The sequence below is a fragment of the Enoplosus armatus genome, chromosome 9 (genome assembly GCF_043641665.1).
Source record: "Enoplosus armatus isolate fEnoArm2 chromosome 9, fEnoArm2.hap1, whole genome shotgun sequence".
NCBI classification, from domain to species: domain Eukaryota; kingdom Metazoa; phylum Chordata; class Actinopteri; order Centrarchiformes; family Enoplosidae; genus Enoplosus; species Enoplosus armatus.
This window is the reverse complement of record NC_092188.1, coordinates 775,054-790,000: the sequence shown is the minus strand read 5'-3', so window position 1 is coordinate 790,000 and position 14,947 is coordinate 775,054. Positions and strand designations below refer to the sequence as shown.

At 43.5% G+C, this 14,947-nt stretch overlaps 1 protein-coding gene across 1 annotated transcript in view; it reads right to left on the bottom strand.

Annotated features, from left to right (window-relative positions):
- The window catches only part of cpne4a (copine IVa), a 34,846-nt gene extending 20,110 nt beyond the window's left edge, over window positions 1–14,736 (bottom strand). The window contains exons 1-6 of the mRNA XM_070912486.1: window positions 14,566–14,736; window positions 8,866–9,045; window positions 6,778–6,849; window positions 2,577–2,651; window positions 2,220–2,303; window positions 1,346–1,435 (exon numbers count right to left, since the gene is read on the bottom strand). Of these exons, the coding sequence (XP_070768587.1) occupies window positions 1,346–1,435; window positions 2,220–2,303; window positions 2,577–2,651; window positions 6,778–6,849; window positions 8,866–9,045; window positions 14,566–14,736 (672 nt within the window). The remainder of the gene's footprint in view (window positions 1–1,345; window positions 1,436–2,219; window positions 2,304–2,576; window positions 2,652–6,777; window positions 6,850–8,865; window positions 9,046–14,565) is intronic.
- Between the last annotated feature and the right edge of the window lie 211 nt (window positions 14,737–14,947).

Sequence of the window (14,947 nt, the reverse complement as noted above, 5' to 3'; positions counted from 1 at the left end):
CAGCGAGGAAAGATGGACGTGAACAACGTCTTTGCAAATGTTTCATGTTTGAGCTCCACGAGACACTCTGAGTGAGAGAACAACAGATTCTCAGCAGAACATCCTGGATCATCGTAATCTGACAACTTCCAACACAACATGACAGCCAAGAAGAGACGGGAGGAAATATACACGTTTACTGCACTGATACTAGAAACGTCTTCAGTCTGCAGCTGAACCAGGAACTTCTGAGTCTTCATCAGAGTCAACCTGGATCTGAGTGCCCATCATCACATCAGATTCAGATATGTCTTAAAGCTACAAAGATAGAAGTACAAAAAGTACAAGTACTGCATCCATCAGGTGTAATAAATCAGAGGGAACACGACACATTCAGGTCTTCACTGAGGCCAAAAGACTCCGCTGTGATCAGAATCCAGAGTCTCCACCACGGTTAGCCTGTTAGCCTGTTAGCATGATGTCCAACATGAGCAGACAGCATGTGGACAACATGTGAGCTGCTGCACCTGATAAAGGATTTTATGGTGTATTTTTTACCAGTATTTGAATGTGTGAAGTATTTAGTGTCCGACAAGAAGAACAAGAAAAACTACAAATCTAGTTTTAGCATGTATTCACAATTTCGGTTTGACCTGATGAGGACGTTCGTATTTTACATATAATGAAGTACAGATACTGTGATACTGGAGGCCGTTGAACGTCGTCTCTGTGCTGCCGACGGGGGCCCAACCTGCGGCCCCCGGGCCAAAAACAACAAACAAACAAAACAACAGGACGTGCGATGGACGGGTTCCTCTGGAGTCGACCAACACCTCCATCAGTGTTGTCAGGAGAAAACCTTGTATCTCCAACATGTCAAACTAGGAACAACAGCCAGATTTTAGCAGGAAGATGTACAGACGTCTGACACGAACAAACATGACAAACATCCAAATACAAAATAAAAAAGTACATCAAACCACCTAAAAGCTCCAGATCAGAAAGATTAACGTCAGTTGCAGACAAAACCTCCTCATGAGCCTCCTCAAAGATTAAAAGGTACTTTGGAGGATGAGACTTCCTGCTGGGACCTGTTTCAGACCGACTGTTTATAAAAATCACACAGTGTCACAGTGTTGACTGGGTGTCTCACCTCGTGATGCGTTCACTTACTGACATACAAGGTTTCACCATCAGCTGCTACTCGTTTCTATCCAACAGAACGGACCAGCTGTCAGTTTGACCTGCTGCTGCAGCCAATCAGACGCCCACATTTAGAGTGGAGCCACAACAGCCATCGACTGATACAAGAGACCGAGAGTGTGTGTGAGTGTGTGTGTGTGTGTGTGTGTGTGAGTGTGTGTACCTGCAGCTTGCGTTCGTGGTCTCCGCTGCACAGCGAGTTGAGAGAAACTTTGAAGGTTTTCCACACCGGGTTGAGATTATTCATCACAGTCTGAGAGAGAGAACATGAAACACGTCGTTCACAGATGGTAGAAAGAACAAAGATGGCGGAACACGCGAGTTTAATTCCACCCGTCATCTCACGTCTTTGATGCGTCCAAACAGCTGAATAAAAATCGTCCGATCAGTGATGAATTACACACTGAGAGTTACATGAGGTCAGATTTAATATTAATATTGAAATGGAAGTTGACAGTAGCTTTTGTTTACATCACTTTGTGTGCGACAGCTCCGGTTTGACAGACAGGTAGCAGTGAGACAGGTAGCAGTGAGACACGTCCAGACAGCGTTGTCAGGAGCCAAAAACCAAATAATCATACAGACCACCTAAATTATTGCTTTTCAGGGGAAACTATCACAAGTCACAAGTGTGTTTCCATGCGCACTAGTATCCTGGTTACGTGTTCACATCATATCCTGGTCTCAGAGACCTGGACATGCTGCCTGGAGTCCAGGTTTCCTGCTGGTTATGTCGGGGTTCTGCAGTTTGGGACGCATATGCACCCACGCCTGTGGTGAACTTTGTGTATATATAAATACTACTATAAATACTGTGTTGAAGTAGAAAGAAGTAATCATGGCTGTTCTTGTGTTATTGGAAGACACTGAAAACTGCTTTTAGAAGGGAGAGAGTCTTCAGAGACCCGAGTGACTTGAGTCGCTATCGTCCCCCAAGAAATATTAGATTTGTGCCCCTCATGTGAACAAGGTGTCTGTGATGTCACAGTGTGGGTCTGTGATGTCACAGTGTGGGTCTGTGATGTCACTGTTTGTACCTCAGTTCTGTAGACGAGCTGCAGCGTGGCGTCGTCATTCAGCCGGTAGATCTCCAGGAACGGGTCGGATTTACTGAAGAAGTCCTGCAAACACAAACAGACGCTGATGGTCCCTTTGTCACATCTCGCCAGGTTCCAACACTGCAGCGCGTCGTTTTAGTGATGGACGACATTAATGCTAACCACTGTAGCATTCTGCTAACACGCCAGTCTGACTGTGACAACTCCAAATTAAATATGCCAACTTCACAAATACACCAAAGCTTTTCAAGTGATTGACTGATTGATTGATATTGATCGGTTTGTTTAGTGAGTCACACACACACACACACACACACACACACACACAGCTGTTACCTTGTCGTCCAGTTTCCTGGCGCTGAAGGAGAGCTCGATGTAGTCGTCATTCCCCGTCAGCTCCTCTGCTGTGATCTGAACACACACACACACACACACACACACACACACACACACACATTTCCCTCTGGTAAGAAGAGGACGGCATCATTAAGTCAACAACACTGAATGCTCAGATCAGACTGAGAACCAACGACAGAACCTGTGAACTGAACTGTTCGGTATCATCATGAAGCATAAAGATGCACAAAATGGAAATACTCATGTAAAGTACAAGTACCTTGAACTTGTACGTAAATGCAGTACTTTGTTACATTCCTTCCTCAGGTCCATTTTGTCTGCCTTTGACAGCAGAGGACATCATCGCTGGTTTGTCTTCGTCATTCTTTAACTGATTCATTAGTGATGACGATGGTTTGAAAGTGAAGATGGTTCGTCCTCTGAGGAGCAGGAGCGACGTGATCTTTATATCTGTTGTGTAGTGAAGTTTCGTCCTGATGGCGTCAGTAACAAAGAATATTTATCCTCTGTGAGCCGTTGAAGAGTTTTCAGTTTATTAAAACATGCTGCTTTTCATCCTGTTGTATTTTCCCAGAAGCATAAATGCATTTACATCTGACAGCGACATGGCGGATGATATATTACACTTTATAAACAGGATAATATTCAGACTAACAACAGATCTCAGATCAGACATGAGGAGAAGCCTGCAGTGTTTATATGACACATAAATATATTGAGTTTGTTATCATGTAAACAGACTAACAGAGTTCATCAGAAACGACCTGAGGGAGGAAAACAAAGAGGCTTCAAACAGGGAGGAGATCTGAGGGAGGAGAGGAGGAAGAGAGAGAGGGATGAATAAAGAAAGAACAAAAAGAAGGAGGAAAATACGAAACATGGAGACAAAGTGAAAGGACGAAACAAACAAGAAGAAATAAGAAAGGAAAGAAGAAGAAGGAAGGAGGAAGAAGAGAGGCAGAAGGGTGAGGGGAAATAAGAAGGAGGGACGTAAGACACAGAGAAGAAGAACAGAGAAGAAGAACAAAGAACAGAGAAGAAGACCAGAGAAGAAGAACAAAGAACAGAGAAGAAGAACAAAGAACAGAGAAGAACAGAGAAGAAGAACAAAGAACAGAGAAGAAGAACAAAGAACAGAGAAGAAGACCAGAGAAGAAGAACAAAGAACAGAGAAGAAGAACAAAGAACAGAGAAGAACAGAGAAGAAGAACAAAGAACAGAGAAGAAGAACAAAGAACAGAGAAGAAGACCAGAGAAGAAGAACAAAGAACAGAGAAGAAGAACAAAGAACAGAGAAGAACAGAGAAGAAGAACAAAGAACAGAGAAGAAGACCAGAGAAGAAGAACAAAGAACAGAGAAGAAGAACAAAGAACAGAGAAGAAGATCAGAGAAGAAGAACAAAGAACAGAGAAGAAGAACAAAGAACAGAGAAGAACAGAGAAGAAGAACAAAGAACAGAGAAGAAGATCAGAGAAGAAGAACAAAGAACAGAGAAGAACAAAGAAGAAGAACAAAGAACAGAGAAGAAGAACAAAGAACAGAGAAGAAGAACAAAGAACAGAGAAGAGGAACAAAGAAGAAGAACAGAGAAGAAGAACAAAGAAGAAGAACAAAGAAGAAGACCAGAGAAGAAGAACAAAGAACAGAGAAGAAGAACAGAGAAGAAGAACAAAGAAGAAGAACAGAGAAGAAGAAAAAAGACGAAGAACAAAGAAGAAGAACAGAGAAGAAGAACAAAGAAGAAGAACAAAGAACAGAGAAGAAGAACAAAGAACAGAGAAGAAGAACAAAGAACAGAGAAGAAGAACAAAGAAGACAAACAAAGAACTGAGAAGAACAGAGAAGAAGACCAGAGAAGAAGAACAAAGAACAGAGAAGAAGAACAGAGAAGAAGAACAAAGAAGAAGAACAGAGAAGAAGAACAAAGAAGAAGAACAGAGAAGAAGAACAAAGAAGAAGAACAAAGAACAGAGAAGAAGAAGGAAGGAAGAGGGAACAAAGTATTTCTCATTCTGTCTGATCTCAGATCTGTTACTGTCCAACCTTCCTTCAACAACAACCTGCAGCTGAACCAGGATCAGGACTAAAGGTCCAGGTCTCGCTTTCCTGCTTCTGTTTGTAACTTTAACTGACCTGGGATCTGTTGTTTCTGTTTGAAGTTCAGTTTCTGAATAAAGAAGAAAATAGAGAAGGAAACAACAACATTCAACAGGAAAGACACGAGAGAGGGATGGAAGGACGGAGAGAAAGACTGAGGAAAAGGGAGAGAAATAAAAGAAGACAGGAACGACAAGAGAGTTAAGAGAGAGAGTAAAGATAAGGGAAGGAAGGAAAAGAGAAACAGGAAACAGACGAATGAAGGAAGAATGGAAAGAAAGAAGAAATGGGAAGGAAGGAAGGAAGGAAGGAAGGGAAGGACAAAAAGGACAAAGAAAGAAAGACAGAAGGAAAGAAAGAAACAGGTAAGGAACAAAATAAGGAAGGCAAGAATAAAAGAAAGAAGGAATGAAGAAGGAAAGGAAAGAAGGAAGGAAGGAAACTAAAAATAGAAAAGAAAAGGATGAGAGAGAAGAAAGAAGGAAAAGAGGAAGAAGGGGTAAAAGAAAAACGGGGACAAAAAAGACAAACAGTGAAAGAAAGACAAAAATATGAACAAAAGAGAAATAAGGAAATAAAAGCTTTGATTGGCTGCTTCCTGCTCTGGAATCCTTTCAGAATAAATCCCCCTGAAGCGTTTCATGTGTCCACAGAGGTGGAGAGGAACATCAGAGAGGGATTTCAAATGAAAAATAAATCCGTGTGAGCAGCAGAGGACGGTTCAGGAGGTCCAGCTGAGAGGATCCAAGTTATCAGAGCTGATTGGAAAACCACAGAACCACCGACAATCCTGCTTCCTGTCTGATGGAGGTTTTAATGTCTGAGAGTCACGACCGAGCAAAGAAAGAAGAAGGACAGGAGACAAAACGTCTTCCTGCTGTAAACTTGTTCCCAACACAAACACAGGACTTTAAACTGCAGCCAGCAGGACCGGATCCCTCACTGGCTTCCCACCCGTCAGCAGTGACAGGTGTGACGGAGCACAAGGTTTTCACTTACATCAGAAGAAGAAGCTTGTTATTAACGCTGCGTCATGTTTCAGCTCCGATTTCTATTTTATATTTACAGTATTTGTTTTTCATTCATCTTACAAAGTTTATTGTTATGCACAAAAACACCAAGACAAATTACTTAATTCTGTGTCTGATCATGTTTCTGATTCTGATTCTGATCCTGTTTCTTATTCTGATTCTGATTCTGATCCTGTTTCTGTTTCTGATTCTGATTCTGATCCTGTTTCTGTTTCTGATTCTGATCCTGTTTCTGATCCTGTTTCTGATTCTGTTTCTGATTCTGATTCTGATTCTGATCCTGATTCTGTTTCTGATTCTGATCCTGTTTCTGATCCTGTTTCTGATTCTGATCCTGATCCTGATTCTGTTTCTGATTCTGATTCTGTTTCTGATCCTGATCCTGTTTCTGATTCTGTTTCTGATTCTGATCCTGTTTCTGATCCTGATTCTGATTCTGTTTCTGATTCTGATCCTGATCCTGATTCTGTTTCTGATTCTGATCCTGTTTCTGATTCTGTTTCTGATCCTGTGTCTGATCCTGTTTCTGATTCTGATTCTGATCCTGTTTCTGATTCTGATCCTGTTTCTGATTCTGTTTCTGATTCTGATTCTGATCCTGATCCTGTTTCTGATTCTGTTTCTGTTTCTGTTTCTGATTCTGTTTCTGATCCTGTTTCTGATTCTGTTTCTGATTCTGTATCTGATTCTGATCCTGTTTCTGATCCTGATCCTGATTCTGATTCTGTTTCTGATTCTGATTCTGATCCTGATTCTGTTTCTGATTCTGTTTTTGATTCTGATTCTGATTCTGTTTCTGTTTCTGATCCTGATTCTGTTTCTGTTTCTGATTCTGATCCTGTTTCTGATCCTGTTTCTGATTCTGTTTCTGATTCTGATTCTGATCCTGATCCTGATTCTGATTCTGTTTCTGATTCTGATCCTGATTCTGATCCTGTTTCTGATCCTGTTTCTGATTCTGATTCTGTTTCTGATCCTGATTCTGAACTGGGATCTTGTGGGACTCTGAGGTGTTGATGAAGCAGTGAGGAGGCGAGAGAGTGAAGCTCACCGTGATGATGGCTTTTCCCACGGTGCCTCCTGGTCTGAGCAGAGCTTTGGACAGTTTCCTCTGAGAGATGATCTGCACACACACACACACACACACACACACATGCAGTCTGCAGGTCAAATAATCCATCTTGTCTTCTTTTTAAACACATCAAACAGCTGATTAAACAGCAGAATAGTTTAGATTCACAGGTCCAAGCCTCTGTCGTGAGGAGGAGGAGGAGGAGGAGGAGGAGGCTGTTCCTCTCTCGGCCCTCCAGCTGCTCTGAAACAAACTGCACTGTCAGCAGAAAAAGAAGCTGTTTGACTGAAGAAGCCCCGCCCCCCTCCCAGCTCCTCGATGCCAGTCTTTTCTGAGTGTTTCTTCCAGGCCTGTTAGCAGAAACCTCCACGCTCCGTCAGCCATCTGGCCGGTCGAGGAGCTGGCAGCCGAGCCGAGCGACTCTGCTGGCAGAGACGAAGACGAGGAGACGAAGACGAGGAGGAAGAGGAGGCTTTTCCCGACTCGACTGAGCTGATTGTTTCATCACAGACTCCGCTCCTCTTCTTCTGCTCTGCATGTTAAAACTCTTTCTCCTCCCGGCAGGAAACTGAAAACAGTCAGCAGGAAATCAAAAGCGTCGCCATCACACAGCGTCTTCCTCACGAGGAGCATCATCTTCAGTTTATAATGAGACCGTCAGCAGATGGAGACTTTCTGTTTCCTCCTCACTGTCCATCAGGCTGTTCAACTCTCCAAACAGAGAGCGAAACAATATGGTATTTATTTTTACACATTTTCTTCTGTTGTTTCTTCTTTTTTTTGTCTTTTTATTCTCTCAGTTATTTAATTATTATTATTATTATTATTAAAACCCATCAGTGAGCCATGAACACACACACTGTAGTTCATCTGGACTCAGTCCCACACACACCGTCCTGCTGCCCCAAACACTCACCAGAGCTCCACATGTGGATTCATCCGCCGCTGAAAATAGTCCCCAACAGATGCACTATTTCCTGCTGTTAGTTTGATAAAACTCCAGCGAGCAGCTGTTGGAGGGAACGACTGAGCCTTTTAAACATGAAACTCTATATTTTTGAGGAGTTTTTAAAGATTGAGGTCTTCGGCAGGAACCAATGGGCTGAGAGCTGAGAGCCACAGACAGGAAGTGAGACAGGAAGTGAGACAGGACTGAGAGACAGACAGGTTGATAGTCTGAGTCTGAACATGAGACCTGATGATGCTAATAGAAATATAAAGTCTCTGAGGTCATTGTGATGCTGCTTTTCTCTACAACAACAGTGCGTCCTTGTCCTAATACACACATCAAATATGTATGAACACTAAATTAGCTCATTAATTAGTCCAAAAAGTTCAGACATTTCTTCTTTATCTTCATGAAGACTTTTCTGTGTTGTTTAGCTCGGCCTGTTTTCTGTGTAGACAGGATTTATTTAATTGAAGAGTCAATTATTTGCCTTTCCACCAAAACCTATAAGAAAAAACTCTCGTTTGAGAAATTCAAAAGACTTGTTGGTGCTGCAGGCAGAAGAATAATGACTGTTTCCTTCTGTCACTTTGTTATTTTCTTCTTTGTTGTGATTGTTGTTGTTTGTGTATCAGCCAGTCATCTGACAGCTTCAGTGATAAACACAGATAGAGCTCGTTGTGTTTTCCTGTCAGGAGTTTATCCTCTCTGGCTGTAATGCAGCGTCACACTCAGCTGCTGAAGGAAAGACGGAAACACAAATGTTCTTGAAATACGTTCAGTGTGTTTGAGGAGTTTTTCAGAGTTATAAATATTTCTCACAACAAAAAGACATTTTCATTTTCAGCTCAGTCTGATGATTGACAGCTCCCTGGTGTTTACCTGTAACACACACGCACACACATACGGATTCTTCGGCACCCGGTGGGCAACTTTCGTACGATCGAATGGGACGCCATCTTTGAACACAAAATCCCGTTCTCATTAATACACCTTAGTTTCAAGCAAGCTGATTGGTTGATCCAACGCCTGTCGGGAGGCGGGTTGGAAACATTAACATAAAAAGGAAACAGCCACAGAAACGTCTCTGGCGACTGGTCCAGGTCCAGCTGACTCACCTGTCCCAGCGTGCACTCCACTGACCCCAGGAAGTCGGCCTCCTTCAGGCCGTTGTGGCTGCTGTTGATGTCGTACAGCTCGAAGCGCAGACGCTGCACCTCTTCAAAATAAAAGTCCAATGTGAAAACCTTGGAGTAGGTGGGGTTTACACAGCTGCGAATCACCTCTGTCCGCTCCACCTGCAGGAGACACCGGGGACAAAACACCACGATGAATATTTCAGTTCCACTTTGTCTCAACATGTCAGTGTGTCCGTACTGAGAGCATCATGATCTCTTCCGCTTAACGACATTTTCAGGACACTTTGTTCTTTGTACAAAATCAGTCGGTCAATCAGTCAGTGGATGAGACAAAAGACAGCTCTTTTGTCTCATCCACTGACTTTTAAATTAAAAATATGATTGAAATAAAATCTGATCAGCATATTTTGGGATTTTTGTTTTTTGGATGCTGCTGAATACATTTGGAAAGTTGTATTTAAATATTTGGTATATACGGACATGATACTTATATATTGTATATTTCTCCCTCGTCTCTTCTGAAGGGTTGTGGAGCTCCCTCTCACTGTAACTGTTGTCTGGGTGGGGTCCCGTGCAGGATGCAGAAAGCTGTGGCACTGTTTGGTGTAACAGACTGAAATGTCTTACTTCTCTTCTGAAACTCTTGTCAGTGCTCTCACACCGACACGGCGTCATGACACCCAAAGATATGGACACCGCTTCTTGTACGATTTGGTTTTGTATGTTTGTCTGCATGACACACAACACAACAAGTCCTGAAATAAAAGTAAATCCAGTTTTTCAGTCCAGACAGGTCAGAAAGTGTTTCAACCTGGAGTCTCAGTGTGAACAGACAGATGGTGTTCAGGCTGGAGCTGCTTCATTAAAGGCGTTACAGAGTGTGAGAGGAGAGCTGACGTCCTGCTGGACGCTTCCCTCAGTGTCTTTATACTCTTTCTGTTTGTGTGTGAAGACGTCGGCTCAGAGAGGAAACACGAAGAAGAAGTGTGGCAGCTGAAAGCAGGAAGTCCTCCTGCAGGTTTGACCTGCTGGCTGTAACAACAGGAAGTCCTCCCACTTTTATTAATTATTCATTATTATTAGGATCACTTATTAAACGGCTCCACACACTGATGTCATACTGAGAACAAATCTTAGACCTCCAGATTCAGATTCATTGAGCCAAGGGTGCGGGCCCTCAGTGCTTCTAGCCAATCAGAGTGCAGGCCTGCAAACCAAACAGCTTCTGATGAAACTGAGCTTCAGCAGTTCACCAGGTTTTTAAAATGTTTTAAAATCTTTAACCTAAGAGCTGATTAAGTGCAAACATCCTGAGCAAGAAGAAACTGCTGACTGCATCCTGCAGTTTTCTTTACCTGGTTTCTTTATGTGTGTTCTGGAGCTGCAGGTGGATCTGATCCTGATTGTCTGTTGTGGGCAGAAAAACCTGGAGTTTACAGGTTTTAAGAGTCCACCTCGGTCTGAACTGATCATAAAACACAGAGTCCCTGTTTGACTGATTCTTCTAAAGACTTCTGCAGACTGTCAACGAGACCAGACACAGACACACTCAGTGTCCTCAAGATAACAGACTGTGTTTCCTGTTTCCTCCCAGCATGGAGACGAAGACATCTCAAAGATAATGACAACAGCAAGATCATTAGGTCATTAGACCATTAGGTCATTAGACCATTAGGTCATTATCCCCAGATCTTAAAGCATGTTTAATATGAACAATCGGTCCGATGACTCTGTGATGTGAAAGATGTCTCCATCTCTGTTTTGGTATTGCGGCACATTTCCTGTCTGGTTCAGTCTCAGTGTTTTCAGAATAAAAGCTGTAAGAAGCCACTGAACACAAGCTGCTGGACATAGTGCAGATGTTTCCCTCGGGAGGTGGAGGAGACCAGAACCAGAGCTAAGAGAGAGAGAAGACTGGACTTCATCCATCAGGAGACTCAAACACTGTTAATAACTGAAGACTCAACCAACAACGCGACAAACGGAGGAACTCTTCACTGTCTCTGAATCAGCTGGCTGGAAATATTTCCCTGTGCTGTCGAGTTCGTCTCACAGCAGGTGAGTTTCATCATCTGATCTCAGGTCTGCGTTGTGTTTCTCAGTTTTCTCTCAGTCAGTCGCTGTTCAGCAGCTTCAAACTGAAACACGGCGACGTGACGTTCATTCACGTACGTGTTGTCTTCCACCCGCTCAAACCTTCTTCCTTCACAACTTCTCTAATGAAGCATTAACACCAAAAATATATGATATATAAAAGGAGGATCTGTTTTATATATATCTATATATATATATATATATAATATTTCTGTGAGTGTGAGGAGAGGATTGTGGGGGTGAACGTGTGAACGTCTGCAGTGAGGTGTGAAGATTCATAGTTAAAGTTTCACAACAGCTCTTGTTTCCTGATATTAATTCAATCTTTAATGAAGACAAAAATAGAGACACTTCTTCACTCACAGACATTTAATACAAACGTTCTGTCAGCCTTGATGTCACGACAGCTGCAGGCTGAAGGACAGAACTGTTCTCAGGTCTGCTTCTTTGTCTGGTTTCAAAGCAGCCAACAGAAAAGTGAAGACATGTTTCAGATGAAAGAAATCAGATTAAAGTCTTTGTGTGAATCCTTGAGGTCTAACTGACTGGACCTCCTCCCGTCATAAGATAACCCCCCCCCCCCCCCCTACTCCAGTACTACTACTGGAGACTACTAATGTAATCTGATCTATTAGATTATCAAATGTTTCCTTTGTAAAATCTGAATTTGTAAAGTAACTAAAGCTGTTAAATAAATGTAGTGAAGGAGGAGAAGTATAGAACTACTCAAGTAAGTACAAGTACCCCAAAATAGTACTTAAGTACAGTACTAGTAAATGTACTGCTAGTTGTTCATGCTGCACAGGTTCTTCTCTCTGTAATTAGCAAAAAACTGATCAATGTTTGAGTTTCAATCAGGACCCAGTCTCTGAGTCTCTCAAAGCTTTAATGGATCAGAGACTCTGAGTCCTACTGAGTCCTACTGAGTCCTGCTGAGTCCTGCTGAGTCCTGACACCAGATCTGAGACAATCTGACAAATCAGCTTCTTAATCCAAATCTGTTTGTCAACCAGAGATGAAGGAAATAATCCGTCAGTCACATCTGAAGCCAACAGAAGAGAAAATATGTCATCCTGTCTGAAGTGTCACCTCAGAACAGATCTGAGACCTGCGCTGACAGTGAAGTAACACATGAAGAAGGAAACGGGACGAGTTTGTGTCCATGTGGACGCTTCATCTGCAGCTCCAGCAGACAGACGGAAATACTGCGAGAAACAGAAAGTGGGGCAACAGAAACCAGGTCTGACCAGTTCACAACACACACACACACACACACACACACACACACACACACACTCAGACAACACACACACTCAGACAACACACACACACTCAGACACACACACACACACACACACACACACACACACTCAGACAACACACACACACTCAGACAACACACACACACAGACAACACACACACACACAGACACACACACACACTCACTCAGACAACACACACACACACACACAGACACACACACACACTCAGACAACACACTCACACACACACACACACTCAGACAACACACACACACACACACACACACAGACACACACACACACACACTCAGACAACACGTTCACTCAGACAACACACACACACACACATACACACACACACACACACACTCAGACAACACACACACACACACACTCAGACAACACACACACACACACAGTCAGACAACACACACACACACACACACACACACACACACACACACACACTCAGACAACACACACACACACACACACACACACTCAGACACCACCCTGATCCCACATCCAGCCAGCGAGCTACACATACTGTAGACCAGCATCCACGACCTCACAGGAAAGACCTGGTCTCTGACAGCCGTCTCCTAAACCCTGTGTCTCCAGTCCATCACAGCAGCTGAATCAGCTGTTAGCAGCTCCTGTCTGCAGCGTCCTCATGGACGGACAGACAACCATCACTGATCACTGAGACACTGAAGGAAAGTTTCTTCTCTGACAGGTCACAATAAAAGCCAGTGTTTTGCCAATGATGTGCTTTTAATGAGAAAGAGCAGCAACAGGAAACGTTTGGTTTGCATTAGCAGGTAGCGCTCCAGCATAGAAATGTCCCTCAGCTCTGGTCAGGTGTCTGTCTCAGACATGAACATCGTCCTTGTGTCAAACAGTCGGCTGGTCGCCCCTCACCTTTATTCTCACATTTACAACCACTGATCTCAGGTCTGTTCAACTCTAGTTACTGAACATGGACAGACTGCCCTCCACTACTTTGCATCTTATAAATGGAATGACCGACAGAGGATTTAACCCTTGAACGTCTCATCCCAGTCATTTTACTCATATAACTCGTCTCTGAAGCTTTTGTTTGTTTTTCTGTCTCTCGGCTGTTCTCAGGTCAGTCCCAAATACAGCATTAGTTTGTCCAAACAATGTGTTCTGGTCGTTTAGTTGCGTTTGTCTCTCTTGTAGGCAGCATGTGATGAATCTGTTTGTTCGACTCCCACGACTCATCTGCTTTCTGAGGCTGGAAAGATTCTGCTTTTACTGAAAGTGGAGTCTAAATTACAGCCATTAAAGAAGCGTGCTGTGCAGCTGGAGTGTGTTTTCACTGTAGCTGCTCTTTAACCAATGAAGAAGAAGAAAGAAGTCATCGAACAGAGTGTTCGCTCCCATCACGATGAGATTAGGATGAACTCCAGCAGTCTTTTGTTCAGTCCGACGTGGATTCACTGTGTGTTTGGACTCTTTCCTCCTTCATCATCTGTCGTGTCGATAATGAACCCGAGCAGCTTCCAAACAGACGCAACTTAACCAAACAGTTCAGCTCCAGATGGCTGATAACAGAGAGACCGAGGAGACGGAGGATCTGCTGTGTTTCACTCCTCTCATCGTGTCCGTCTGTCAGAGGACGACTGCTGTCTGTCAAACCGGCAGCAGGGTCCAGCTGCAAACCGCACATTATACACCTGAGACTGAAGCTCAGACCACCAGCGGGGCCAGGGGGGGGTGGCTGACACCGAGGCTTCAGCACAACCTGAGGATCAGAAACGTCTGCACCTCCTGGACCTGATGTGACACACAGCAGCACAGACAAACACCTTCCTGTGAGACTGACGTGTCCACAATCTGACCAATCACAACGGAGGAGGAACAAGTTTAAAGAAATTACAGAAACAGAAAGAAGACTTCCTGCTAACACCGGCAGGATTTTAATGTTCTGCTAGCTGTTAGCTTAATTAGCTGGTTTCTCCGAGCGGCGTGTTGGTGAGCAGCTCGTTCACCTCTCACCACTTTACTGCTCATTAAAGACTCCTGCAGGACACATTCACTGAGGCTGGGAAACTCCAGCTTCAGGCTGTGAACTGAACGCAGCATGAAGACACACAGAACAAGAGCAACACGAACACAGAGCTCCTCTGTTTCTCCTGATTTGTGGCCTCAGCAACACTTCACACAGACGCCTGGTCATCACCCTGAACTGTCGTTTCATTTCACTTCACAGAAACTGCGGAGAACTACCATCAGCATCATCACAAACTACAACAAGCCAGCAGCTGAGAGGCCAGCGTGGTTACCATGGCGACCTACCTCCATCCACTGTCCGTGGGACTTCATCTTGAGGACGACGCAGGGGTCGGGTTTGGACAGAGCATCTCGGTCTGAGATGCCTTTGCAGGTGAGCCGCAGCTCCACTTTGGTCAGACAGGGACTGCTGAACAAACCCAGAGAGTTGGCCGCTGACTCGTAGATGTCACTCATGGTGGAGGCGGGACAGGAAGTCTGCACAGGAGAGACAACGGGATGGATCAGAGTGTTTCCAAAAGAGTCTTTTTGTTTTTTAAACCCAGTTTAACCCAGAAAAGGAAGCTTTATTATATATTTATTTATTATATCTACAGAACATTTCAGAAAAGAAAAGCATTAGAATGACATTCAAGTTTTTAATAGATAAAACGAAATAGAATAGAGT